General features: G+C 38.6%; 1 protein-coding gene across 1 annotated transcript in view; it reads right to left on the bottom strand.

Moving 5' to 3' along the window:
- Positions 1–1799: 1799 nt before the first annotated feature.
- Positions 1800–27061, bottom strand: part of LOC129371592 (plexin-A1-like) — a 260658-nt gene continuing 235396 nt past the window's right edge. Inside the window, exons 22-33 of the mRNA XM_055048267.1 lie at positions 21595–21692; positions 21003–21161; positions 20296–20362; positions 16037–16183; positions 15324–15483; positions 15032–15135; positions 14846–14942; positions 12651–12841; positions 9871–10040; positions 8095–8307; positions 6808–6958; positions 1800–4536 (exon numbers count right to left, since the gene is read on the bottom strand). Of these exons, the coding sequence (XP_054904242.1) occupies positions 4441–4536; positions 6808–6958; positions 8095–8307; positions 9871–10040; positions 12651–12841; positions 14846–14942; positions 15032–15135; positions 15324–15483; positions 16037–16183; positions 20296–20362; positions 21003–21161; positions 21595–21692 (1653 nt within the window). The 3' untranslated portion in view covers positions 1800–4440. The remainder of the gene's footprint in view (positions 4537–6807; positions 6959–8094; positions 8308–9870; positions 10041–12650; positions 12842–14845; positions 14943–15031; positions 15136–15323; positions 15484–16036; positions 16184–20295; positions 20363–21002; positions 21162–21594; positions 21693–27061) is intronic.

The following is a 27061-nucleotide window of genomic DNA, read 5'->3' as shown; positions in this document are numbered from 1 at the left end:
TTGTGTTGGTAATTTCACACATTAAAATTATTTGTCTGTTTCCTCTTTTCTTTTTCTGACAGATAAAAAAGAAATCATTTCCTTTATGCTGTTTGAAGCAACATTGTACCAAGCCAACAAGGCACATTGTTGCTATCAAGAGACCAACTCCCTCAGTCCTTTTTTAAGACTTTCTTTTTTCTCTAAAAAGAACAATGACCCAAACAGATGTGAAAAAATCAAACATGAAAAGGTACTATGGTCTTCAAAGCAAATTCCTGTGCCTCAGATGAGTTTTTAAAAAATCTTTTACCTTAACCCAATGTGAAGCAGAGAACAAGACGCAGTATAGGTAAACAAAATATCACTTTTTTTTACTGCCCACAAAGGAGATCAGGGGTAAACCTAACTAGTGTTTCAAGATTTTGAAAACAATTTATAGCATTTTCCATTTAAAGAACAAGTGAATATACATTATATGGTTCACATCCCGAGATGGTTTCATTACTCAATGAATATCTGTACATGGAAGTGATAATGCGTAAGTTTGACCAAACTTCTAGAAAAAGGAAGAAACATTAAGCATTTTAAATAATTCAAAAATCCAAAACAGTGAAAATTGCTTTGTGGAAGAACTGAAAATCAGACGTTTTGATGTTAACTACCTCTCATGGTTGCTTTCCTGGTGTGGATGACTGTAAGCTTTGGTCGGCTCGCTCTGCATGTTTCGTTTTTTTTACCCTGTAAGTCAATGGTTCAAGTATCAAAGCCCATACAGAACGATTCCATGGGTCTGGACACACATCCAGGTTATCAGATAAACAGAGTCCTTCAGGTTCATGGCAGGCTCAGCAGAAGATGAACACAAGGTCTTTAAAGGGTTTGCATAAAATATAGAGAATAGCTGAGATCATGTAGTTGAACGCTGTTATGTAGCTGAAAGCAGCGGTGTGAATCCAGTTTTGTGGAATAGGTGTATGAGTTAAAAAAAAAAGAAAAAAAAAAACGGTAAAAGCCAACCCTGCTGGAATGAATGAGCATTTGCTGATTTTCTAAACCGTACAACGAAATGCGTGTGGATTTATGCAGATTGAACAGAGCATATTGTGACATTTTGATAGTAATAAGCCACCATCAGCTCCTGTCTGCAACCAATACACTGTTGAAGTCACACATTTATATTTAAATTTCATCTTTTCATCTTGCTCAAACATACAAGCAGGTGACCACAGACTTTCCCAAGGGTGGAAATCACTACTTGTGTCAAATGAACAGTTGTTGGCTTCCTGTTTAAAGCAGCTGTGACTGAACAATTATCACACAGGAAGTGTCTCACAGCGTCCAGAGATTTTTTTCATGGTCACACTTTTCAGTCTGTATCTTTTGTATTTGCAGCAATGGAAAAAGCAAACTCGTTTTATCACGTTGAATTGGTGCAAACATGCAGATGAAACGCAATCAAATTTGCGACTTGGTCTTAAACCTTGTCGCAAATGTCAATGTCCATTTGTAGATTTTAGATTTTCCAGCTGCTGCACATCAAATTGATCACTACAAAACATAAAATGCACGTGTGTACTTTTCCAGGTGACCAGACCCACAACTGGTGGGAGACAGGATTGTACAAACTTGATTCTTAAGAAAGTCTTAGTTCTGGTTTAATGTTACTAAAAGCAAACACAAGCTTCTGCCTTATCCCCCTGGAGGACTCGGATAAAATATCTTTTCAAGGGGAATAAATATGCAGGAAGCACTGCTGAACTGGAAGAAAACATTTGTTTTTGAGGTATTAATAACGGTTTCTTTTGAACAAGTAATGCTCAGCAGAAGAATTGAGCTTTATTTACTCCACAGATTTGTTTATAGTGTTCTCCACTATTCCTGAAAAAGATAAAAACCATTTCAAAAGATCCATTTTATTGCAGTAGAATGATCTCAGATGGGTTTTTTTATTCAATTTGAGTAAATTTATTTAATGAAAAAAGTAAAATAAAAAGAACTTTTTATCAAATTCAAGGGTGCCGCAAATATTTAAGCACCTGCTGTGATTACTTTGTCATGTGACATGTTTAGTTTTTTTTTGCCAGAGCTGCCATTTATTGGATGGTAAAGTATACGTCATAAAATACCTTCCAAATCACCGAGTGGCAAGCAGGTCACAGTTTATTGGTTGATGACCCCAAGATGACCCTTCTCAGATCCCGTCCACACAGCAACATTTTTTTTTCTCCTAAGATGGGAAACTGTTTAATTGTGAAATTTAATTGTGTAAATAATCTTTTTGGTTCAGTTTTAACAGGATTCAGAGTGAAGATTTGTCTCATGTGAATCCCATGTGGAGAGTTAAAACACTTACATATACATAACTGTTGGGAATTATTTGTTATTCCCAACACATAACACAATATGCTGGAAACGTAAATAGACTTTCCCCGCAAAATGAATGTGAGACCACATTACTGCAATAAAAGATGAATTTCTATTAGAGCCTTTTACACTTTTACCAGAGGTGCTAACAACCAGTAACCAGTAAAATTAACATATTTGTGGGATCTAATTTTGTGATTTGTATTGTCTGCCTTTAACATGTTGATGGATGGCTGAGTTTGTTGTTTGAACTTTGTGAACAGTTTCAACCCTTTCCCTCCGTTTTCCGTCCCTCTGAAGAAACCGCACCTGAAGCAGAACGAGATGCAAACCAACAAAATGACTTTCAAAGCACTGAAAGTTAATGTGCTCCAGCAAACTGTGCAAGGAAAAATATCAGGATGTTTTTTTTTTTTTTTTAAGTTCTTTTTACCTCTATAAAAACTATAGAAAACATAAAGAAAAAGGCCTTCAACTTGTACAAAAACACTCACATATTTCAAGCTACATTTCATTATCTTTTTGAAAAACCACAGTCACATTTGGAAAAAAAAAAGGGCCTTTTACGCTTTACAGGCTTTACTTTGATAAAACTGATTCACTTTTCTCTGCACAGCGACACTATCCTTCAGTGGAGCGGGCCCATAAATCGCTTCAGACGAGAGAGGAGGTCTAGAAACAAGACCTAGAAGTTACACAGATCCCCACCCGCTGCCTCCAGGTCTACGGCACAGCATGAGGCGACCTTCAACACCAACGACTCGTCTGAAACGGCTGATCCTGATCTATTTGGTTTCTCTAAAAAATCAAAACAAACAAAAGCAAACACAAAAGCTCTGTAGGTCGGTTTGGCTCATCTGTGGCTTCCAGACATCGTTTGTCTTTTTACAATCTTCGGAGTCACAGCACACAGCGGCCGCCAAGGACTCAGGTAACATAGAGAGCGTCTGTAATATATTCTTATATTTCTGCCATTTACCTGTTTTTAAAACTCTCAGTCACTAAGCATGACAACATGATCAAATTAGCACATTTTATCTAACAAAAAGAAGTCTCTTTGCACTAAACGACATTCAAAGTAAAACATGGCACAAGACAACTTTTTCCTTGTGTTTTCATAATCTTTTTTTTTCATCTAGGAAATATCAAATTTTCTGAAACATCTTTTGTACATTGAAATGGAGGAAAAAAAGTTCAACTTTTTGATTCGTTTTAAAAACAAAGGGTTGTATTTATATATCTATATATATATATTTAATCATATATCCTCTTCTCTCTTTTGATTTAGCTTTTGTTGTGCAAATTCAGCAGTAACACAAGTGGCACAGCACTGGGGAGAGAAAAGAATCAGATGCAATGACAAATTAAATGTAGCGTAATGGGAATTTTTTTGTTGGACTTCAGAGGCGTGTTTTGTTTTTTTCTTCTTTTGTTTTTTCCGCCGACAGAGACATGGAGAGTCAAACCAGAAACGGGGGACGTTCTCGGGTCGGTCCTCCGTCCCCATCGTTTCTGCGGCTTCCTGAAACGTCTAAGTAAATCTCTGCTGGGATTTCCCACCGCCGTTCTGCAGAGTCCCTGATGTTTCGTCTCCCCTGCTCCCTACGGAGGACAGCAACAGAAAGGGGATCAAGTAGAGCGATGAAATCTCCTGGATTTTCGATGACTCACAGGCCAAACCATTGCCGTGGCAGTGGAAAGATACCAAGTGGTGGCCTGTACCTTCTCTGCAGGGGTTCCAGCTCCAGCTAAACCAGTTTTGTTTCCTGCTCACCTGTTTAAGCTCAGGTCCACATTAGCTGAGGCTAAGAGTTGCTTTTGATTTGGCTGATCAGAGTAAGAATTGCGGCTCAGAGAAGAAAGTCAAACTAAATGTGGTGACCAAACAGTCTGCTGTCCCTCCGGCATGCCGCTGCGTCGCCCGTCTCCCTCCAGCCTCATTCCCACCACTGTGGGGGAGAGGGGCGGTCTGCGAGCGTGGTGACAACAGATTTCAAAACGTTGTGAATGGAAATGGATGTCAGACGAGGAGAGGGGAAGGCGTGTGGGTTAAGCCAAGTTCTGCACTAGTTGAGGTGTCTGATCGGCCGGCCCTCAGCTGGCCAGGGCCATTGTGTCGATGACCTGCTCTAGCTTGCCACGTAGCCGCTGCCTGCGGGACTGCTCGTCCTTCTGGAGCGCCGACAGGATCTGGAGGCAAAACAAGGCAGAGAATCACCATGAGCACAGCCGCTGATTAGGAACCTACAACAAGCTGCATGAAGTCTGCGTGCTGCAGATGACACTTGGTTCCATTTGCATGTTTTCAGTTGCAATTACAATGTTGATGACAACGCTGACGGGGTCAGCAGGTTCAGGGGTGAGGACCCACAGAACCTGTGTAATTGCATAGTAATTGCCACTGAGAGTGTGCGTACGGCAGCGTGTTGATCTATCCAACGGGTCGTTTTCCCAGGAAGCGGAGGAGCTGCTGCGAATGTCTACGATTTCCAAATGATGTGTGGAAGCACATTAGCGAGTGCATGCAAACATTTTCAGCACATATTTGCATGTTGGCGAGTGTGTGTGTGTGGGTGTGGGTGCGTGTGTGTGTGGGGGTGTGTGTGTGTGTGTGTGGGGGTGTGTGTGTATGTGTGTGTGTGTGCGTGTGTGTGTATGGCTGTAAGGTCAGGGCACGTGTCTGAGGCGACGGCACCGTGCAGCTGCCTACATCTGGATAATAGGCTGTAATGATGGGGAGCAGTTGGTTTGAATGCAGCCAGCTGCAACCAGACAGAGTGACTACTGTAATACTGCTGCTATAAACCAACAGAGAGGAGGGAGCGGCATGCTTCTCAAACACACGCACACCCCCCCACACACGCACACATGCAACAGAAAGACACAAATAAAGTGGTATTTAAAGTGTAGATTTAGTTTGTTGAATCAGGATAAAACTTTTAGTAACTGTTGATTTTTGGAGGTTAATAACTTGAAAACAACAGCAACACCAACAATGTGTTTCATTCATGTTAGGTTTGTTTACAAAAAGAAAATAACCATGTTGGGATTTTTGGTTTTAGTGTTTTTAAAAACTAAATGTGAAAATGTAAAGAAGGAATAATTAAGCATCCACAGTGTTTGATTTTTGCTTCAGCCGTCTAAATTTAACATACGCAGTTAAACACAATTGTTTAAAAAAAAAAAAAAAAAACATAACAATACTGGAAACGACTGAAGTCACCAAAGAAGAAGAGTTTTATTCACGATAAACTCGTCAGCTGAGATGTACAGCATCAATTTCCTCTAAAAAAGCCCAACAGGATGAGTCTTGTGTTGCTTCCATAGTGCAAAGTAAAAACATAAAGCTTGTTTTTGCTTTAACCACAAATCAGAGAAAACAAAAATGAAAAATAAAAAGATAAACAACTCCAAGTCCAGGGCGAGCCTGGCTGACTATAGCAATATCCCACCAGTCCCACCCAGACCACCAGCCCTGCTTCTTCTGCCTTTAACATCTCCCTTAGAGACAGAGTTGTTTTTATCACAAATATTGATTTATTTATTTTTTATTTTAATTTTGTGAATCCTTTCTTGTGAATCTGGGAATAAACCCAGTTATTTTGGAAATAAAAGGTTTAAATAAAGCAAAGCAGTAAAGGAAATAATGTTGGCCAAAATGAATCCAGCAGGAAGTTGTATCTTTTGACCTGGAATAATTAATAATATCATTAAAATGTTCAAAACAAAGAGACTAATATAAAACTGTTTTATGATACTTTAGCTGGGATAATATAAATGTCTTCACTGAGAAAAATAAATTACATTTGTATAAGGAAACATCATTAGCAGAATAAAATATTTATTGATATAAACAAACGTCAGACAAATCTGACAGACTCTAGTAAACAGTAAATGGCTTTTATGATGATATTAAAGAAAAATATAGTTGGAATTTGCCAGTTCAAATTACAGTCTTTAAACAGATCTTTACTCTCATGATACATCCGTCACATTTAATTAGTCAAAAACAGTGTTTCTCTAATGATGCTCACACTGCCTAGTCTTCATTTCCTTCTTCTGCCTCAGAGCGTTATGGTAACAGCACATAATGGTATCATCTCAGCATATGCTACAAAAAAGTACATTCATAAAAAAAAAAATAAATAAATAAAAATCAGGTTTGATTTAGTTTTTGTCCTCTGGCAGCAGGTGTTATTTTCTACAAATTTTGAACAAAGAACAAGAAAAAAAAAAAAAAGATAAATTCTGTAAAGCTTCATTAGGTTCATAATGTGTTGAGCTCACGCCTTAATGTGCATCCTAATGGCGCTAATACCTTCCAGCCTGCACCCATGCAGATTGCTTATCAGTGTAATTGAATTAAAATGACCTCATGGTGTTACTCAAGACAAGTGAAGGCACAGTCCATCCATCCAGCTGCTCATTACGCCTCGCTCTCCATATTCAGAGGGCACTCACCTCGTCTTTATATTTGATGATGTAGGTGTAGATCTCATGCAGAGCAGACATGCTGTTGAACTGGTCGAGGTGCAGGCGCGACTGCTCCGCTAAGTAGGCACTCATGTCCTGATCGCTGATTGCTGGCATACGGGAAATATCCGAGTAATATCTAGAAGAGAGGTCAAGCAGAGTTATGTTTGCCGTCATCCAGAGCTCGGCTTCCTCAAAAGTGAAACAGAAAGAGGAAAAGCAACAAGAGGTTGTGCAAAAGCCAAGCGAGACGAAAAACTTCAAATACAAAATGTGCTTAGAGATGACTTTATTTGAAAAGATGGGGGATCTCTAAGGTAACCAAGGCCACTGAGCTAAACTATAGCATAAAATAGAAGTAACAGGAATAGTTGGTGAGCAATATAAACTTTCGGAAGTTTTACCACCATACTTTGTGGTAATATTGTGATAACAATAAAAGTGACAATAAGAACTGTGAATTACTTTGTTTTCAGCTAACTGTATAGCTGTGACTGCATAGCACAGCAGTCACATCACACATAAACGTTGCTCCTGAAAAACATTCAGTAGGACACTAGAAAAGTTGTGTTTGAATCACTAAACAGGATGGATGGGTTTGGTGTTTGAACATGTAAACCTGGTTGAGAGGCTGCAGCCCGTCCAACACATTTGAAAGAAAGAAATAGATGACACAAGTTTAATATTTACCATCTCAAGATGAAAACCAGAAATTTGTGGAATGGCAAAAAACAAAAACTAAAAACTCCATCTCTTGCACCTTTAGCACATGATTCAACGATGCTTCAATCTAACTTGATTCCTGAAAAGTTGCCTTTGCTCATTCTGAAGCTGAATTAAAGATAAGTAGGCCACAGAAGTGAAGAGATTTAGATGCTTTCATCCTTACTTGTTGCATACAGAGCAGAATTCAAAGAACGCGGCTTTTACTGATACTTTAGGCTCCCTGAAAACGCTATAATCTATATTAATAAGCCAGGAGTAAGGCAGCAGTAATTACAGCACATAATTCCTTTGCCGTAATTTAATTCAACTATGTATTTATGCTTTAAATGCCTGCAGCAGCTAGAGTTCAACCTATAATGTTGTTCTAATCTTACACTGCTTAATAGTGTAATTAACTTTGATCTTATAGCTCAGCCTCATTTTCCTACCTTCCAGCAGCAAAATGGATATATTTTCCACTTTGACTTCAGGGTTGTAGATTTGTTGCTCACCTCTGGTCAGATTTAGTAAGTTTGAGGCTAGCTTTGCACAGGTTCACCTTGGACGTACCTCTCCACCCAGCTCTTGTAGTTGGGGATGTCTTTAGCGTAGAGGAGCTTATTTGAAGGCGAGTCTTTCCCCAGTTTGTGCTCAGACGTCGAACACGAGTCCATGAAGGTCTGAGCCACAACGGACAGGCAGGCGTCTGTGATGCTGTTTTTATGGATGTCGAACACAAACTGAGGATTCTTGATCACATTCACCCAGAACCGCAGAGGAAGACTGGAGGCGGCAGAGCAGAAGACACCCAAATAACGTTCAAGTTTCTGGTTTAGGCAAAACATGAAACCAAGACAAACCGAGTAATTCAGTAAAAACACAAGAAAACAAATAACCCCAAAACATATAGTTGAATCACTTGGAGCAGTGGTTAGGCCTGTCACAATAACAGATTGTCTCAAAACATTATTGTGATAAACGATAATATTGTTTGAAGACCTTTTTACACTGATTTAATGGAAATTACGTAATAAACCATGCGATTTCCTGCCAAAGATAGATACACTTTACTTTCAAAAGAACACTTAACACTGGAACTGATACACAAAATAAATAAAACCAAAAACAAAAATAAAATAGATTCTCAGTCTTCATAACAATAAATGTACTTGAATAAAAACTAAACATAAAGCCAAAGTGGAAATAAATACTGCATTCAACCAAAAGAGTGCAGATTTTTTACCTTGAATGACAATCTTAGAACGAATTGTCACTTGTGTTGTGTGTTACTGTCACTTGTGTTGTGTGTTACGGTAGATCGTCGTGGCCGCTCCGATCTAAATCAAGGATTTATCCAGACTGGGAGATGAACGCAGCCTGTTGAATGTGACCGGTAGCCAATCAGAAAGCGCGGATTCTCCTCCTGCTTTCTGAGGGGAAACACGGAGGGAATCCCAAACAGCTGACACGATGCAACCCGAAGTCCAGCAGACATCGGAAACAACATGAATGTTTATTCAACAGTTCGTACAAAGAAAAGCTGTTGTTCGTTAAGGTGACATAAATAGGTTATATTGATTTTCATTCAGTCGGGACTGAAGTTGAACCTTTTTTTCATTCAGTGTCATCAACAGTAGGAGAAAAAGGCAGGAAGAAACAATATAGCCAATAATTGAAATGAGGTCGATAGTTTTAATTTATCCTGCGATTAATTGATTTATCGTTTATCGCGACAGGCCCAGCAGTGGTGGTATTTACAGCCTCAACGACAACTCATTGCATCATCATAATCTGGATCAAGTGAACGTGATCCAAACGGACTTCTCTTCAGAAAATGCAGACAATGCTCCTCAGAAAGACATTACTATTGGTTCTATTTGTTTTTATTAGCTTCCTTCTTCTTGTTACGACCTTGAGATAATGCTGATGGCTGCCATTGCTGAATAACTTCATGTTGCTCCAGTGACAGTGGTGTCCGGTATTCCTCCCATAAGCAGTTCCCTGCTGCTTGACGTCTATGTTCTGTTTTGCAAAGCTTCGTTTTGAGGTCGTAAACTGTTCGCAGAGAGATCCCATTGCGGTTGCAGAGTGTAATATGAGCAAAAGAAATGAATCTCATCTGACCAAAGCACACAATCAGAGTTCCAGTAGGTGACTGAGGTGTTTTACTTTAAATGAGTCGGCCAAAGAATGTCTACAGCATTATATTCTACACCTCTTAGAAACAGCTTTTTGTCCTCTGGAATTTATTTTAATAAACTTAACCCAATTAGAGGGCAAATTTAGCACTGACCCTTTTTTTTTCATGGCTTCCAGTCTAAAGAAACAACCAGCCCCGTTTCTCACCAGTTGCTCTTCCAGGTGTGCCGTACATCGTAGTCGGTGATGGAGTGCTTGTCGGCTTGCTCGTCCAGAAAGTCGAACATGTACTTGATGGCCAGTGGCAGCGCGCTGCCTCTGTGAGCCGTGCTGAAGATGGTCTCAAACAAGTCATCCACAAACTTCTGTAATGTACCCTGGAAAAAAAAAAATGGACACAGAGAGTTAAACAAAGAGACATGTATATAGAAACTTAAATTATTTCGAGAGAGATTTAATCATGAACTATAAAAAAAACATATTTTTTGCAGGATGTTTCAGTTCTCAAAACTCTTCATTTTCATAATCTTGTGTTTGAATTGACAGCTCTCTTCTTGGCTCCAAATTTCCTGTCAATCAGCCAGAGTCAACAGTTTTCAATGCTCTGAAATGAATAATTACATTTGTACACCATTAATTCCTTCTCCTCATTTATTGATTCTAAGCTTTTTCCCACTACTACTGCAATTAATTACATTTTTTGAGCTACAATGTGAATTATACATCATCCATAAAACCAGTCATCCTTCAACAATCAGAATTTCCCACCATTTTGCCAGTGGTTGTATTTTTTTCAGCCCCAGTTGAGTTAATTTCCTGTTTGAACCTTGAGCATTGAGTAACTGTGTTTCACACGCAGATTAGTGGCCTAAATGGCTCAGAGGTGTTTGGCATTAGCGTTTGAAATGACAAGCTAAAGAGCAGAAACTGGGTGCTCATGTCTGACAAGCTCTGTGACATTTTAAAACAGATGGTGTCGCCTTGTTAATCCTTCTGACCTTTGTTTTATTGAAAAGGGATTTTTTTAAAAAACATTTCTGTTACTTGTCTTCTGCTCAGGTTTAATATTTAACATATCAAATCAACCTTTAGCTCAGAGAACATTTTGAAAAAGAAAGGCAAAACTAAAGACCTTATCAATAATATGGTTCCATTTCCAACCTGACTGGCTCAGTAATGTGGGGAATCTTACAACCATTTCACATTACTTTGCATCCATCTGACTCTATGGAATTGCAGACTCAGGTATCATCATTGAATCTGTCTGCATCTGCCACAATAAGCAATAGTAATGTTTCTTGAGATCATGCTACATTATGCAGATTGTCTGTCTGCGATGGTGAAGACTCACTCATCTCAATGAGGAAAACAGCAGAACAATTTTTTCAAAAGTTAACTAATGTTTATTTGAGCTCTTGTGGGCGGTCCTACACCATCAACAGGACAGTGAACTTTTAACCCCATACTAGCTAAAGTAACGTATCCCATCCAGAATGTAACAGAACACACTGAATGTTACATATTTTATCTCAAATTCACATGCTATGTGTGAACTGTGAATTTGTTTTAGAAACGCTTCCATTCTTTTCATTTAAACCCAGACTCAAGTATTTCTGTGTTTGTCAACATGTTTAATAATATGATACAATGTGACAGCAGGTTTAGTTCAAATTAGACTGACAATCATTTAATATTTAATGGATTCCCAGCATACAAAAGTTAAATTCAGCATAAATAATTAAGCTTAAAAAAGCTTTTGCCTTTTGGAGAATCCATCAGCAATGGTTGAGTAGCATTTGTAACTACAACCCTCACGCCCCCCCCAAAAACAAACAAACAAAAAAAAAAAATTCCCAAACAGGAATAAAAGTGCTGGAATCTGCAGAGACAATATGTCCAGGCTGCTCGCCACAGAAAGTCGGTGATGTTGAGAGGACAGGGATGAGATTTGCTTTTCAATTGAATTTACCAATCTGTTTTTTTTTATTTTCATCATGCATGACCAGATCTTCAATTCCCTAACAAATTGCCTGTCTCCTGACATCCCCGGTATCAACCTCCCTGCACCCCAAGCCCAGCCTTTATTAATCTGTTTCTCTTATTGCCAGTGGAAATTGAAAGGATGGTTCTGTTGTAACTGCTGCCCATTGCTCTATTTACCTTCCCCGATCGACAATTAAATAAGAGATGGAGAACTGGGAGACAGCGAGGGACATATGGAGAGACATGCTGAAAGATTCCCACAGAGAGAAGAAATTTCAAACTTAAAATATGTATCTTGGGAATTTGTCAACATTTCCACAAAACCAGTATTGTTGAAGAAATTCAGCAGCTGTGATAGCCAGTTTTCAGTTTTGTAATCATTTTCACAGGAAAAGTAAGATTCTTTTACTTACTTTTAAAATTTTAAATGATTTGGAACTTAATTACTTAACTGTTCTCCTTAACCTTTAAAAAAGTGTTTTTCAAAAATTTTCCATCACTGCCCCTTCATTTTTGTGTTGAAAAGTTTATAAATCTCTCTTGAAAAATAATTTCTTTAAATTGGTGGTTAATTTGAGTTCAATCTGAGTTTCATAAAATCTGTTTGGTTATGGTCTCCTGTAATTACATTTCTTTTTTTTTGTTTTTGTTGATTTCATTGTTGTTTTTAAATGTGCTATATACATACATATGACATTTACACTCAGTATATGTGTTTCCAATGAATATATAATTGTGCAAATTGAAATTATGAAAATAAATATGTTTAGTTGATGCATCTAAATTTAAAAAAAAAAGAAAGAAAGAAAAGCTTTTGCTACAAAGTTTTTGTGCTCGCATGAGACGGTGTTTCAGCCATGTCACTCTGGATCACTGTAACATGGAAGATGTAAGAAAACAGGTGAGGTGCATCGTGTTCTCTTAAAACCGATATTAATGAAATTAGTTATAGTCCAGTGTAGTTGAACGGTTTCAGGTTGTGTTCTTGCCTGTCTGTGTTTTACCTTTGTGGCCAGCAGCCTGGTCAGGTAAATCTCAGAGACCATCTTGCTCCCTCGGTCCCCTTCCCTCTGGTCCGAATGGTCATGATTCTTCACCAAATGCCACAGTTTGGTGCCGCTCTCCAGGTCTGGTGTGATCATCGGCGTTCTGGACCGCAGGCTGTCCGGACTGCTGGCCGTCCTCAGCATGCTCTCTAAACAATCAAGAGAAAAGATGATCTACCAGGAACCAAAATGATATTGCTCAGAGGTCGGTGATTTCAACAGAATCACAGTCTTCCATCAAAATATTCCTCACTCATTTTTTTTTTCTTCTAGCCTCTGTGTCTGTTTCATTATTTATAGTGTGAGTGTCAAAGCTGATTAGAGTGAAGCAGTGAGATATCTGCAACAGTTTCTTCTACAATAGAAAAGTCTGTGTCTGGGGTGCTGCTGCAGAGGTGGGGTGAACAGAGGAACACGATTATGATTATCTGCTCAGTAGTTGTTGCTCCCGGGGCCAGAAAGCAGGAGGCAGAAGCCGATATGTGCCACAATCACTTTTGTTGCTTGAGAAAGGAAAAGTGCGTGAGAAGAAGAGCTGAAACAGTGGAGGAGCTGACAGGGAGAGGTGGGTGGCCGGCTAAATGGAAAGAGAAATTAAAAGGTCAGGAGAGAAGGGGGTAAAAGGGAGAGTAATAGAACAACATGGGATAGAAAAGTGAAAGACTGGGTGGTGTACCTGCTTTTGTCAGCAGGATTTAACTCTAAACTCATCATGACCATGGCTGGCCGATTATTTTCCCCTCACATGCACATCTCCTTCCACAAGAACAAGCAGATTATCATGTTCAAACAAAAACAGAGCCTTAAGTAATTGCAATATATCTATGACATATAGTAGGTGTGCACTATAAAGTGGCACTAACATCATTGTCAACTGATATTAGTTCAGAGGATAAGAACTACCCGCGGTGGGTGAGAAGGGATTTTTTTCAATTATTTATATATATATATATATATATATATATATATATATATATATATATATATATATATATATATCTATATATATATATATATATATATATAATTCTCATTAACAATCTACTGTACTAAAACATCCTGTCTCTGTCTGGTGTGAGATAAAGCCTCATATACTTTGACTACACTTGTTTGTGATATAAAATTCTGCCACCCATGTTATTTTTTAGATCTCCATCAAAAACTTAATAGGTGATCCGAATCATCCGACTTTCAGCTGGAAAATGGATCATTTTCCAATCAGTCAATGCACCAAAGACTCAATGTTTTGATTGTGTTCAATGTTACGCAATGAAAGTTCAAAGTTTGTTGGTTTTACTATCACTAACGTGAATTCAGAAGAAGCTTGGAAATGTCAGAAACTGTTTCAAAGTAAATTTATTCTCTGTCGCATGTCTGCAACTTATATGGCTGTAAAAGTGCAAGAGAGAGAGAATCAAATTCATCTATTGTTTTTTTGTTATTCAAAAGGTTTAATACAACTTAATCAAATTTAGCTTTGGGATTTCAATTACTTTTGAACAATACTGTTTAAAATAAGTTAAACTCACACAGGCATTCGCAAAATGCCTGAAATCACTCACTGGTAATTTCTTTAGACACCAGAAGATCTGACGGAGAAAAAAAAGTTAGCTTCCTGTCTGTAATTCCAGCTTCCCGCCTCAGTTGTTAACTTTTGCAACAACCACCTTTACCAAAACAACCACCTTTTTGGTAAAGGTGGTTGTTGCAAGAGTTAACAAAACCCAATCTGCACCAGACAAGGGTTTTTTCTTGGTTTGTTTCCACAGGGTAATTTATTCTGTAAATAATTTGATTTTCCAGTGAAGCTTACAATGCTTGGGCTTCTATCTCTGTGACTTTCAGGTGTCCTTTCTCTTTTTTACCCTGTCAGCCAGAGAGCGAGGTGTCTGCTTTAATGCCCGTCATTTATGGACTGCTTTGGCAATAGCCACGGAATAGCCTTGGCCTCGGTTGATGGCAATGGATATAAAGGATTGCCATTCACTCAGGCGGGTGGGGAGGTAAGAAAAAATGGGTCCCAATCACGACCCTGACAAACAAAGAGTGAATGAAAGAGAGCTCAGACTTGTGGAGGGACGAGAGGCAGAGAGAGAAATCATTGATGGAATGATTCAAATGGAATGGAGCTGAGAAAAGAAAGCGAGCCGCACCGTATCTGCTGAGGCTCTTTGTGAAGGTGGAGGAGTTGGAGATGTTGTACGCAGAGTTCTGCTTTGGCACCAGGGCGATGACTGAGCCATCTGTTACCTGCACAGCAAACACACACACACACACACCTGCGTGTGAATCTCTTTCAGTGGATTGTGTTTATGTGCACTTGTTGTGTGTTTGCTTACCTGATAGTGAGCTAGTGTGTTGAGTCTTTTCCAGTCATTGTCGATCTTGGTCGTCACGTCTTCGTCCTGTAGAATGATTCTGGCCATCCGACCCTGACGCCATTCTTTTGAAGAGGGTAAAGAAGTTGGAAGCAAAGAGAAGAGGGTTTATATAAATACCAGCGCAGGGAAAGGGTTAGGGTTAGTTAGAGAAAGTTTGAAATCATTATTGAATATGTGAAGCGGGAAAGTTAAGAAAGATTAATACAATTTTATTCTTATTGTTTATTGCTGACAGAACCGCATGGCTTACCAAGGTCCATATCAGCTGCCTTTGGCCTTTGTGAGTAAGGGCTGCCTTTGTACACGGCATCAAGCAATTTCTCCTTGACCTGAGTGATGGTGTCACAGTTCAGACACTTGACCGTCACCTCTGAGGCATTTTCATTCTCCGGGTTAACGCAGTGCAGCGTCTGGCAGAAAAAAACAACAGGGCAGAAAGCATGGTTACAAACAGATGCTACTGGGCCTAATCAGGAGTGCTTCATGCTAACTACCAGCTGTTGAGAGGTCTGTATGGTTGTTCAGGTGGATGTGAAGGTACCTGACGGCATTTTTACATCTATGCAGCAGCCACTTCAAACCTTGGTTGAACTCCCGGTCTGCTTGGACCGACTGGATCCAAAATAACTCAACATTCACACTTGATTGTCGACCAAAACAACTACTGGGGAACCTCATGTGCCTCATTGTGTTTCCAGTCCAAAGTATGAGTGCTTTGTTTTGATAGACAACATAGTTAGCACTGGGCAGAAGATGAGTCACTTCATTGCCAGATCACATCCCTCTACCAAACAGCGCAGGTACTGAAGAGCCATGTTTACCATGGAGGGAAGCTGAGCATACTCCTCACTAATCAGGGAAGCAGTCTTCTGCAGTCAGACAGCTGATTAGTGTGACTAAAGCTCAGTAACCCGTCAAGTGACTGAGACCGAACAGGCCCCAAGACGCAGGAAGTTTACTGACCAATGTTTTGTAGTCAATCTGTTGCCTGATGAGTTTGTCCTCGCTGAGGGAGTAGCGGGCTTCTCCTGTGATGGCGTCAATGGGTCCCTTCTCCATCTGCTGCTTGATGGCACAGTACAGCATGAACAGAGGCTCGCCGGCGCACTCCTGGTGAGGGAGGAGGCACAAGGATATCAGAGTTATCTCACCTCAGGCAAAATGGGATTTTCCTCAAGCTGGAATCATTTCCAGCTTGAGAAGGGAAGCTGGAAATAAAATCTGTAATTCAGCATGAAAGGGACAAAAAAAAAACTTGAGGTAAACAGTTTGCTGGAGTACTTGAACACCTCAAAACTCCTGGAATAAAATGAGCAAAACCTGTTTTTAATTTTGTTCGACTGTGTTTGAATCATGAGGTCAAGAGGTGATTGCTGTTTTAGGAAAATCTAATTAATAATCTATGAGAAAATAAATTACATAAAATGTAGGAGATTAAATAGTCCTGGCACGACAACAGATAAGACCTGATTAATGTATTGAAGGCCAACTTAAATTTATCCTAATGAATATAAGATATATTAAGACTTCAAGATGAGCTGACACCCTGTTCTACAACAACCTCAGTCTCCAGACCTAAAGCTAATGGAAAACTTGTGTGGTACAACCACAAGAGATGATTCAGGACTGCTGTTGTTCAAAGGGAATCTTGAATATTTGTGTTACCTGTCCAAAATTATCCACAGATCCTTGAAAAGGTTTGCGTTTGAGTTTGTCTTGAAATGTGAATGATAAAGTTGTTACGTAAACTCTGTTCCCTCTGGACTCGACTAAAAGCTGTTGAGCGTTTGCTAGCAGACACAGATGTCACACTGTAAGTATGCTTCGTACCCTCCTCCCTCCATCACAGACACTTGCCAATCAATAGTGTCATTAGTCATCACTTGGGCCTGAGGAAAAGTCCCCAGCTGATGGAGCAGCAGTTTAGATGGAAGAAGGAGGACACATCACGGCCAACACTCATCCTGACAAGAGTTTAATGACTGACTGCGCTGCTTGGGGAGATACTTCAGACTGGCTGGGTGTGTGTGCATGTGTGTGTTTTGCTTCAGATGAGAACAAGGAGGGAAAGTACAAATTTTTCCATCTCACCTTCAAGCATCCTCAATAACTTGTTTCTTTTTTTCCAACACACACATTTGCACTTTTCCCCTTTTAACATCAGTCCACAATGTCCTATTGTCGTTCCATTTTTGTTGTACTTCATCTCTTGTATTCACTCTTTACTTTTAAAAATGAAAAGAAAATGTAACTCTATTTCAGTTGCTTATTGATTTATAACTTTATGCTGACTTTTTTAGCACGGTTCAGATTTATAAAAATGTTGGAAAACATTTTGGATTTTCCTCTTATGTCTCAGTTTTACTTTACTCTCTTTACTCACATAAAATCCCGATAAAATATATTAAAAAATGTCCTAATTTCACAAAATGTAAAAGAAAGGGTTGAGAAAACTTTCACGAATCATTTACATATGAATGAAAGTTATTTCAAAAACAAACTTTAATGATCAAACACTTGTCATTTCTAAGTTCAGTCCGGTCAGATCTGCTGCCTGTCTCTCCTTCCTCGATTTTCTTTTCCTGTTTTACTAACGTCTGATGACGATGACGCAGCACAGCCCATCTTCAACCTTTTCTTGTCCTCGGCCTCCTTAGTCCCTCGTTCCATCTACATGAGTTTCAAGAAGCTTGTTTGCATCAGGGCCAATTAAGCAGGCAGCTGCTGAAGACACCGGGGTGTTACGCTTCTGCATTCGCTGGGAGCTTCTCCACAACACGGAGCTCTGGCCTGCACACTGCATGGCTTTTATCAAGCTGCCTTAAACATGCTAGGTGGTCAATTTTCAAGGTTACAGCAACCACTCTTATTAAAAGGAGATTTTTACATTAAGGTTTACATATTTGGAATGTTAGTGCTAAATCAATTGAAATATGCCAGAAGTTTGATTATTTTTTTATTTAGAAGACATAAAAATATGTGGAAAAATTTAGGCTCCAATTATTATGTGTTTTAAAACACAGAATTATCTGAATGTAAATGTTTCAATCTTTTGAAAACAAATTTCTAAAAAAAATGTATGAAATTTGAAGTTCTCTTCAGATTTTGAAAATATCTGAAATAAAAACAAAAATCCTTATCCTGGATGTGTTTTTATTGAGGTTTTTTTAATCAAGGCACAAAGAAAGTGAGAAGACAAAGATGAAGGCAGGAGGACAGCAGTGTGCCACATCCCACACCCTCTGGAGAGGCAAATGACCTTAAGGGAGAGACGAGACTGACAGCTCAATAATGACAAAAGAAAGACAGAGATGAAAGAGAGATCAGAGGAGAAGAAGATGTGAGCTAAAGAAAAAAAGATCAGTGAAGAGGACGTGTGAGACAAGGGGGCAAAGTTAGGAAAGAAGGGACTGTCTCTTGGCAAAAACAAACATTTGACTTTTTTGCCAAATGTTCTGGGGATATATATTGCATTATATCCCATTTTTTTCTGAATTCCAGGTATCTAAAAAACTGTCGAACTGAATAGTTAAATAGAAAATTTGTACAAATTTAGTCATCCCTTTAACTGTTGCCCCAAAAGCACTTACATGCAGGTCAATGGGTCCATGAGGATGTTGGTGTCCTCGTGGCAGTTAAAGGGTAAAATATTAATCTGTTCCTGCACAGATACACACACACGCCTACACACACACACACACACACACACACACACACACACACACAACACATACAAGCCTAATTGAGCTCCTCTGCCTTCTCGATGTGGACCTGCTCTCATCTGATTAAATACACTGCTTAGTCGGAAAAAAAAACAATCAGAGCCAGGAGGAGGGTCTTAGCATGTCAATTACCCGCATGTATGTAATGCTTCACAGCAATAGAGGTTGCCATGAATGCCAAAGCTAATTAGCATTGACAACAATGATGGTGGAGAAACAGTTTTTCTGAAACTGTAAGTTGTTTCTCCGCCTTCAGCACATTTAGCAGCATGAACACAAGAGTGATGACAGCGCTAAGCCCCTCCTCATGGTTCTATTTGGTTGTTTTTGACCAGCAGCGATGCATATCTTGATACGGCAGTAATCGTTCAGGGAGGAGGTGAAGGAGACTGATCCTTTACTCGAAAACAAGTACAAATAATATTTTTTAAAAGTTACATACTGTTCCTTTAAGTCAAGGTTTTGGACTTAAAACCATGATTGAACTCATGGTTTTAAGTCTGAAGTCTCAATGTATGTGTGGGGTACCTGGAAAGACCCCACACATACACATGTAGAACATGCAAATTGCTGAAGGAAAATATATTTATGTTAATTCACACTTTTGCTAATCTCTTAAAATCTAATAGGCATTTTGTGTTTTTTCAAAATAGTTTTTATACAGATAAAGAATAACAACAGATGGATTTAAGATTGAATAGTAGTTATTTATAGAGTTAAAATATCCCCAGATACAAACATACATTTTATTGCTAGTTCTTTTCTCACCAAGTGTTTTGTCCACACAGTTTTTGCCACAGTCTTCTTTGCTTGAACATGAATAACAACTTGGTTTCAGAAAGATTCTAAAATGTTCTGACAAAATTCAGCTAAAACTCTCCTGGGTTTTAGTTTCCATCCAGCATGGCTACAAACTATTCAGTAGTTACTTCTATGTGTCACTTCTGCTGATATTTGTGTGTGAAGTTTTCTGCAATACCATGCTAACACTAGATTGCGTCTTCTGTGTTTTGATATCACTCTTTGATCATCCCACTTGTCAAATGTTTACTTGTTCCAGTGAATCATACGAGAAGATAAAACTCGGAAGAAAAGTTGTTTACCTGTTTCATAAACTTGGTGCTTTGCTTTGAATATTATACTTTTTAACCTCTAGTGTTACGGCTGCGTGCAGAGCTCAAGGTTTCTCCCACACAGCTGTCAGCCTGAGGGGAAACTGAGCGCCGGCTGAGTGGGTCACATGACACAAACATAAAGGACGCAGCCAAAAATGTATGTCTTTAACAGCTTTTTATGAGGTACACAAGGTAAACAAAGCCTTGTGAAAAACATTTTATTTCTGCCATTCTATCTGCGTACTGTGCATTAAGTGAAGGTGCCCAAGCTAACACGCTAAACTGAGCCATGACACTAGGCTGTCTGAACAATAAACCATATAAACAAGATTAGATTATATGGTTCAATGAATATACTCAATTATGATAAAGATTAATGTCTCACCTTGAGGAACTTGTACAGGAGGAAAGTAAACCAGTTGGTTAGCATCTTTTCAGCAACAGACTCCGTTCTAACATGAAAGAAAAGAGCAAAACAAGAAATGATCAGACCAAGGTTTTGTTTCTGGACATACACAACAGCCTTGGTGAGTTTCCAGATATGATGATGAAACATATTCTGAATTATTTTTATAAAATAATTATTTTTAAGTAAAAGAAAACCACAACAAAATAACTACACAACCCAAAAGCAATGTGAGGTTGGAAAGGTAAAATGTGATCTGAGAAATGACCTGCAAATTCATCATGATATGCCAGTAAACAGAAATGATTTTTTCTTATTTAATTTGTGTGGCATTTTATTATGTCATTGTCCTGAACATCCCCAAAGCAGCAGAGCAATTTACACCAGGGTGTCTGTTTTTCCCCACAGGGCCAGTGGTGTTAAGTGAGGAACTTTAAAGATCATGCATTTTTCTTTACATTTTAAATATATATTAAATAGTGTTTGCGTTTACAGTTAAAATGTTTCTGAGCCCAAAAATATTTGCTAAAATGTCTCTAAATAAACTTTGAAATTAATTTAAACTGAACAATACTTTTAATAAAATCCAATCAAACCGGCATCCTATGTAAAGTTTTTCAGTAGAACTTGTACAGAAGGAAAGTAAACCAGTTGAGTTTAAGCCATCCAAAGCTCTCCTTTCTCACCTCCTTAGCAGCAGTTTGGGGTGATTTTTGCTCTCCAGGTTTCTGTCTATCAGATCAGACAGCAGTTGTTTCAGGACCCCTGTGGCGTACTCCATCTCCCCCTGCAGGGCCGTCATGATCAGAGACGCCACGTTGCCTCGATCCCGCATCGAAAACGACCTGGCAAAGCATCAGAACAGCCCACACAGTTTAATGGCTTTTTGTTGTCTCCCACTGGAAGCTTTCTTCTTATAAATTCAAAAGTGCACAATTAATATAAAGGTTTTGTTTTAAATATTAATGCCTATTTAATCTTAATTAAATGTTGCACAAAGAGGGATTTTCCAGCTAATTTAGCATTGCTGAATTGTTCATGTTTGCAACTTTTTCATTATAAATTTAGTCTTTTGTGGTCTAATTTATGACCAAACACAACAATTAGTGTTTGTAATGTTGTAGATTTTTTTTTTTTAAATAACTAATATCCAGAGTAACAAGCAATTAAATATGCAAGTACAAGCTTTGATTCCCTAAAAAGAATCTGTTAAATTCATTTAAATACATAAAAATACAAAACAAATTATTTATATAAATTAAACCAATGAAAACAGACCTTTGAGCCTCAAGTGTCCGTATGAATGTCAGCAGGAAGTGCTTCTTGGTCAAGAGCTGACCAAACAGCGTGAGTGCCTTCTCAACATTGGCTTGGACCTGAATAAAAGCACAGTGACAGATGGACAGCATGAGCGTCAAATGGAAGGAAAATGACATTTTCCACCAATAAATCTGTTCCCGTTCTTTTCTTAGGCCGATTTGACGGCCCAGGCCTTTATAGATTCAAACCTCCTGGTCCATTTCATGTCTGCGCTCCTTTTGAATCAATCTCAGTGTGAGAGTCTATTTCTAATCTGTTAATATAATACCATATAAAGTTTGCTATCTTGTCAAAACCTTCAGCTTTTGTCTTTTGCTGTTTTTTTTTTGTTTGTTTTTTTTTGTCAGTTTAATTTTTCACACATCACGCACTTTTAGATAACCTGGATAACTGGAGTTAAAATGGAAATCTTAAAATGATGAATTAATTTATTAGGGGGAAAACAATCAATCCTAACCAACCTGAGCTGATATGAAAAATGATATTAACCTTAAACCTAATGACTGGTCCTGACATCCATGACGGCAAAACTTCCATCAAGCATTTGTGATAACAGGCAGTAACTATTTTAGGTTTCTCTGGAGGAGTTCTGGTCTGCTTCTCTTAAAGAATCATCTTAATTCAGCAAAGCTGGAGGAGTTTCAAGTTGTACTACACTGAAGTGTAGTGATGCAACAAATGAGCAAATATAGCCTGCTATTTAAAAGCACAAAAACAATTTCATGAAAAAGTGAAATGTAAAAAAAAATAGATTTTTTTTAAAGAGTTTTCAAAAATGACTTAGAAAGACTAATACATGCTAAGAAACACATCAGAAACCAGACATTTCTTTAGCTTGTGCCAAGACCCAATACTGTCTTGTTAAACACTAAGTTGAGGCTGATTGGCTACTCCTCCTCCTTCTGTGCTGCTGTGTGATGTGCTTGATGTCAAACGATTTTAGCAGACAATCTAACACGATTGTCTGCTTGACATGAGGGGGGCGAAAGCCTTGGACCTTTCTCCAGTTGAAAAATCAATGAAACAAGAGGTTTTAATTGTTGCCTTTGCCAGAGAGCCACGTGCATTCAAACCATCTGGCCTGTCTGCGTGTCTGTCTGTAATGTACTCAAAGGATTTAAATTTAAATCTTAAATTTCATCAGATCAACTTTAATTTCGACTCAGTTGTTTAGCTGGAGCCCCTTTCATAAAACGTTTAGAGCTTTAAGGCCAAAAGGGATAGTTTACGACTTTGAAGCAGAGTTCTGAAAAAGATTGAGCGCAGTTAATATCTTGCTTTTAACAAAACACTCTTTTAGCATCCACATTTACATTTAACATCAATTATAATAAGCAGGTACCAGAGGCTGAAGCTAACAGGTATCCAAGACCAAAGTGCATTTGTGCCGTTTTGAATCAGTTGCAGTTATCAGTTTAGGCAAACATCTTTTTTATGAACCATCATACTGCCATTGCATTTCTGTTGGGCAGTTTTTTACACCAAGTCTGATAATTATGTGTACAGTAAACTATCAGAATATGGTTCACCAACATTGGCTGTTTTAAACAGGAGCTTGGAAAGATGTATAAGAACACACAACTTCCTATAAAGCAATGTGAAAATAAGGAAAAATGGCTTTTTATCTTCTTATTGGATACAGATAAAAAAAAAATTACAAAGGGGAAGGTCAGTAGTGATATAACACCTTCTACATATACTTTCTGAAAATACACATAATGTTCGGTTTAATAAGCATGTTAACATTATGAAGGTCTAAACAGCTGATAAAACTGTTGCATAAACCACTATGACATTTTGGAAGCTAAAGTTTTAGGATGGCAGTTTTTTGACTGGGACTGGGTGTTAGCATCAGCTAAACGGGAAGACAAACCAAGAGAAGTGAGATTTTTTTCTGATTCATAACGGTAATATCCAATGTAACAAGCAATTAATCATGCAACTACAAGGTACAATTCCCTTAAATGAAGCTGTTAAACTCAGTTAGCAAAGCTACTAAAATTTCGCAAGGTATTTGTCGGTTGAAGGTCTGAGGTTTGGGGGTATTTCAGGTTAGGTGGCATTAAACAAGGGTCTGGGCACAGAGGTGAGGTTTCATAGAACAGCAACCCGAGTGCACAAAATAAAGAACATGTGAGGTCATGACTGCCATGGGCTGACAGAAAGGACAAAGGCAGCATAAGTCTCTTTCAAGTTGCTGTATCTGAACACATCTGACTTGGAAAGTAATCCACTGACCAGATGCAACTGGACTGGATGGTCAGATTGTTTTTGATGCACCATGATCAACAGATGCCTTCCAGATTTATAGCAGGTGAATTTCCATTAATTTTTTTTTAAAGGCATAGTTTGAATCATCACATTAGAAAACATTGAAGGAAATAAGAAAATTCAAAATTATTCCATTTCAGAAAAAAACATTTTTATACTTGTTTGTGATGGTTTTTGGTTTTGGTTCCCTCTTTGGTGTGTTAACCAAAGAGGGAAATGGAAACATTTGCTGAATAAGTTCTGACGTAGCAAACTGGCCACAGTCCAAAGCTCCAGAACGCAGGGCAGGGCGGTCTGCCTGGGGGGCAGCAAGAGGCTCTCTTGGCTGAGATGGAAATGGTGGATTGCTCCCAACAACTGGTGTGTCAATGCCTTACCAGTGGTAAGAAACTGAAAAATGTATAAGTCCAAACCTCCTGGTCAGAACTCTCTATCTATTTCTCTTATATTTGCCTAGACAGGCAACCTCTACATCTTGTTTTATTACAATTACATACAGTGTCAACATCTGATATGATGTCTCTTATGTAATTAAGTGACATATTTTGCGTAGTCGGGGTCATTTGCTCCAAACCAGTCAAGGAAATCAAGCCTAACTTGGACCTTATTTTTTGTGACATTTTGAAACATAGGCTCAACCTCATTTTAAAAAAAATGCTGAGCTATCTCTAAGTGTCTATCTGGCCTAGTTTCCACCTGAAAAGCATTTCTGTCAAACTCGGAGAGAAGCAGGAAATTGAGAGCACTGTAAACAGGAAGGCACATCAGGGCATGGCAGGATTATATGTGTGTCAGTGTTGGTGACAGAGGTGCACCCTGCTTGTTCCCCTGGCTGGCACCTGTCACTACTTAACAACACACTAAACCCCATGAAGATACCCTCCTTCACTGCTCTAATTCTTCCTCTCACCCTCATTCTTATTTTTTTATACATCCTTCGACTCATATTGAATTGATCCAATCCTTCGTTGGTGAGTATCTTTTTAACTTTGACACGCCCTAACACTTATTCCCTTTTCATTCTTTCCCCCCCACTTCTGTTCCTCCACTCTTCAGACACGCCATAATAAAGTGTCTGGACCTCTCTGTAAAGTGCTAAATGAGATTCCCAAGCCTCCGGGGGGGAAAGCTGAGAGTGATGGGTCTTAGAGTAAAAAAAAACAACAACAAAAAAGAATGAGATAAGGCAAAGATAGAAGAGGGATGTGTGTACATACAGCACTGCATTTTCACCTGATTTTAAGGCTGATTCCAGCTTTATGTCCACATATGTGAGGACATCTGGATCTCCTGTCAATGTGTGCGGTTTGTCTGCTCAACTTAAGATAGAGAGTGGCCACACAGAGCAATAAAGAGAAGAGCACTGGTTTACCCAGGCCATTGGATTATACGATCAAGCCTGGAGGGAAATACAGAGGGACAAAGAATAAAGTCTAGACGCAGCAATAAAACAAGGGAGCACCCTTTTGCTCAATGCCTAGCTGACCTTTAAATTAAAAGGTGCACTCATGCTTTAGGGACTTTGGTTAATGACGATCATGTCAGTGGTTGACATCTTGATCTGTTTCGAAGGCTGTAATTTGGTTTTGTACTGTTTCTCTTACTTGTGACTAATAACACTCATAAGGAGTAAAGAATTAAAGCATTTGAGAGGCGTCTTTGAGTGGCTTATGTGAATAAATAATATGAGACTTTATAGCCCACCAGACTGAGAAAGCACCCACCTGCAGGGGAGAGTACGGGTAAGAAAAGGGGAGGACGACATTTTTGCCTTTTTAGCAATTCCTTCTTTTGTACTTTAGGCTGCTTCATATTCAAATTGTTCAGAGACAACAGTGAAGTCACCAATAAGAGGACATTTCTGTGACTATGTAGACCACTACCACAAAATCCTGTCAAACTGCTTTAGGTGTGTGCAGCTGAGGTGCCTGTTGAGGAGTATTCTACACATACCAAGTATTACAATAACAGCACTTACACAACTGCACTTAAAAAATGCTGTTGTGATTTTACCATGATGATCACAATATGGACCAAATGAATTATACAAAAACATATAAATATCAAGTTGGAAGCCCAGTGAAGCAACAGCAGAATCAAACAAAACAAATGTGTTTTTTTCTTCATTAATGCCATTTTATCTGCATTTGGTGTCAAAAACCTGTCAAAATTCCTCAGTTTTACTCTGACATATTTGTTTAAAAGTTTAAAGTTTTAAGCTGAAAACCAGTGGAACTCACAGGGCAGTGGGGGGTCTTTTTGTTTCAATAAAGCTAAAATTGAATCACAAAGAATGAATAGAAAAGGTAAAAAATAACTGCTCAAAGACCACCCTGAGAGCTTCCCTTTCCAAAGAAAATCCACTGTCTGGATAAGAGTGATTAAATGAAGCTGTTAAAGGTCAAACAAATTATTCCTTTACTCCAAAAAGTCGGCTCTCCAATCAAAGCCAACAGAGCAGGACCGGTTTCTACATCTTAATGATTCTGCTGATTACAAACTTAGCTTTGGGTTTTTTTTAGCTCTGATGGAGAGCAGTTTTTGGAGACGTACTGGTCTGGATGGTGAAAGGTGTGTTGATATCAGCTTCACTGTCGTCATTCAGCTGTACTCAGAAGGTGGATGCAAAAAATTAAATTATAATTAGAAACTCAGCAGTGATGTATACTGCAGACAGCAGTTCTAGTAACCTCTAAATTTCCTTCCCTACTATCTTCATATTTCTATTTCATAAGCATTTTTTTCCTTGTGAGTTTTTATAGGATTTTATGTAAATGAATCACAAGTTTAGAACTCTATCTAAACTAAAAAAAAAATAAAATAAAATAAAAATCTGAAGGAAATTTTTCTCTGAGACTCGACTAAAGATGACACCAGGGCTCTTGAAAAGTTATTTGCATTGAATGTGATGAGGATAAACACATAAAAGGCAAAGTAGGTAAAATATAGGTTATGTGATTGCTTTAAGGTAAATGACATCTTGGGCTCTTTTTAGTGTCAGACTTTTTTCAAACCTGCCTTTGATGAAGCCCATCATGGGATGATGGCAAAAGAGGAATTAAGTGGAAAAGCCAGAGGGGCACTTTAAGAGTATTAAAAACAACTTCAGAAACACTTCGAGGCAGTGTTAGTGGATTAGCACTGGCTGCTAGCT

The sequence above is a fragment of the Poeciliopsis prolifica genome, unplaced genomic scaffold, assembly GCF_027474105.1.
Source record: "Poeciliopsis prolifica strain line A6 unplaced genomic scaffold, Auburn_PproV2 SCAFFOLD027, whole genome shotgun sequence".
Classification (NCBI taxonomy): Eukaryota; Metazoa; Chordata; class Actinopteri; order Cyprinodontiformes; family Poeciliidae; genus Poeciliopsis; species Poeciliopsis prolifica.
Note: the sequence above shows the minus strand (reverse complement) of the source record. Positions and strands in the feature narration are given on the sequence as shown.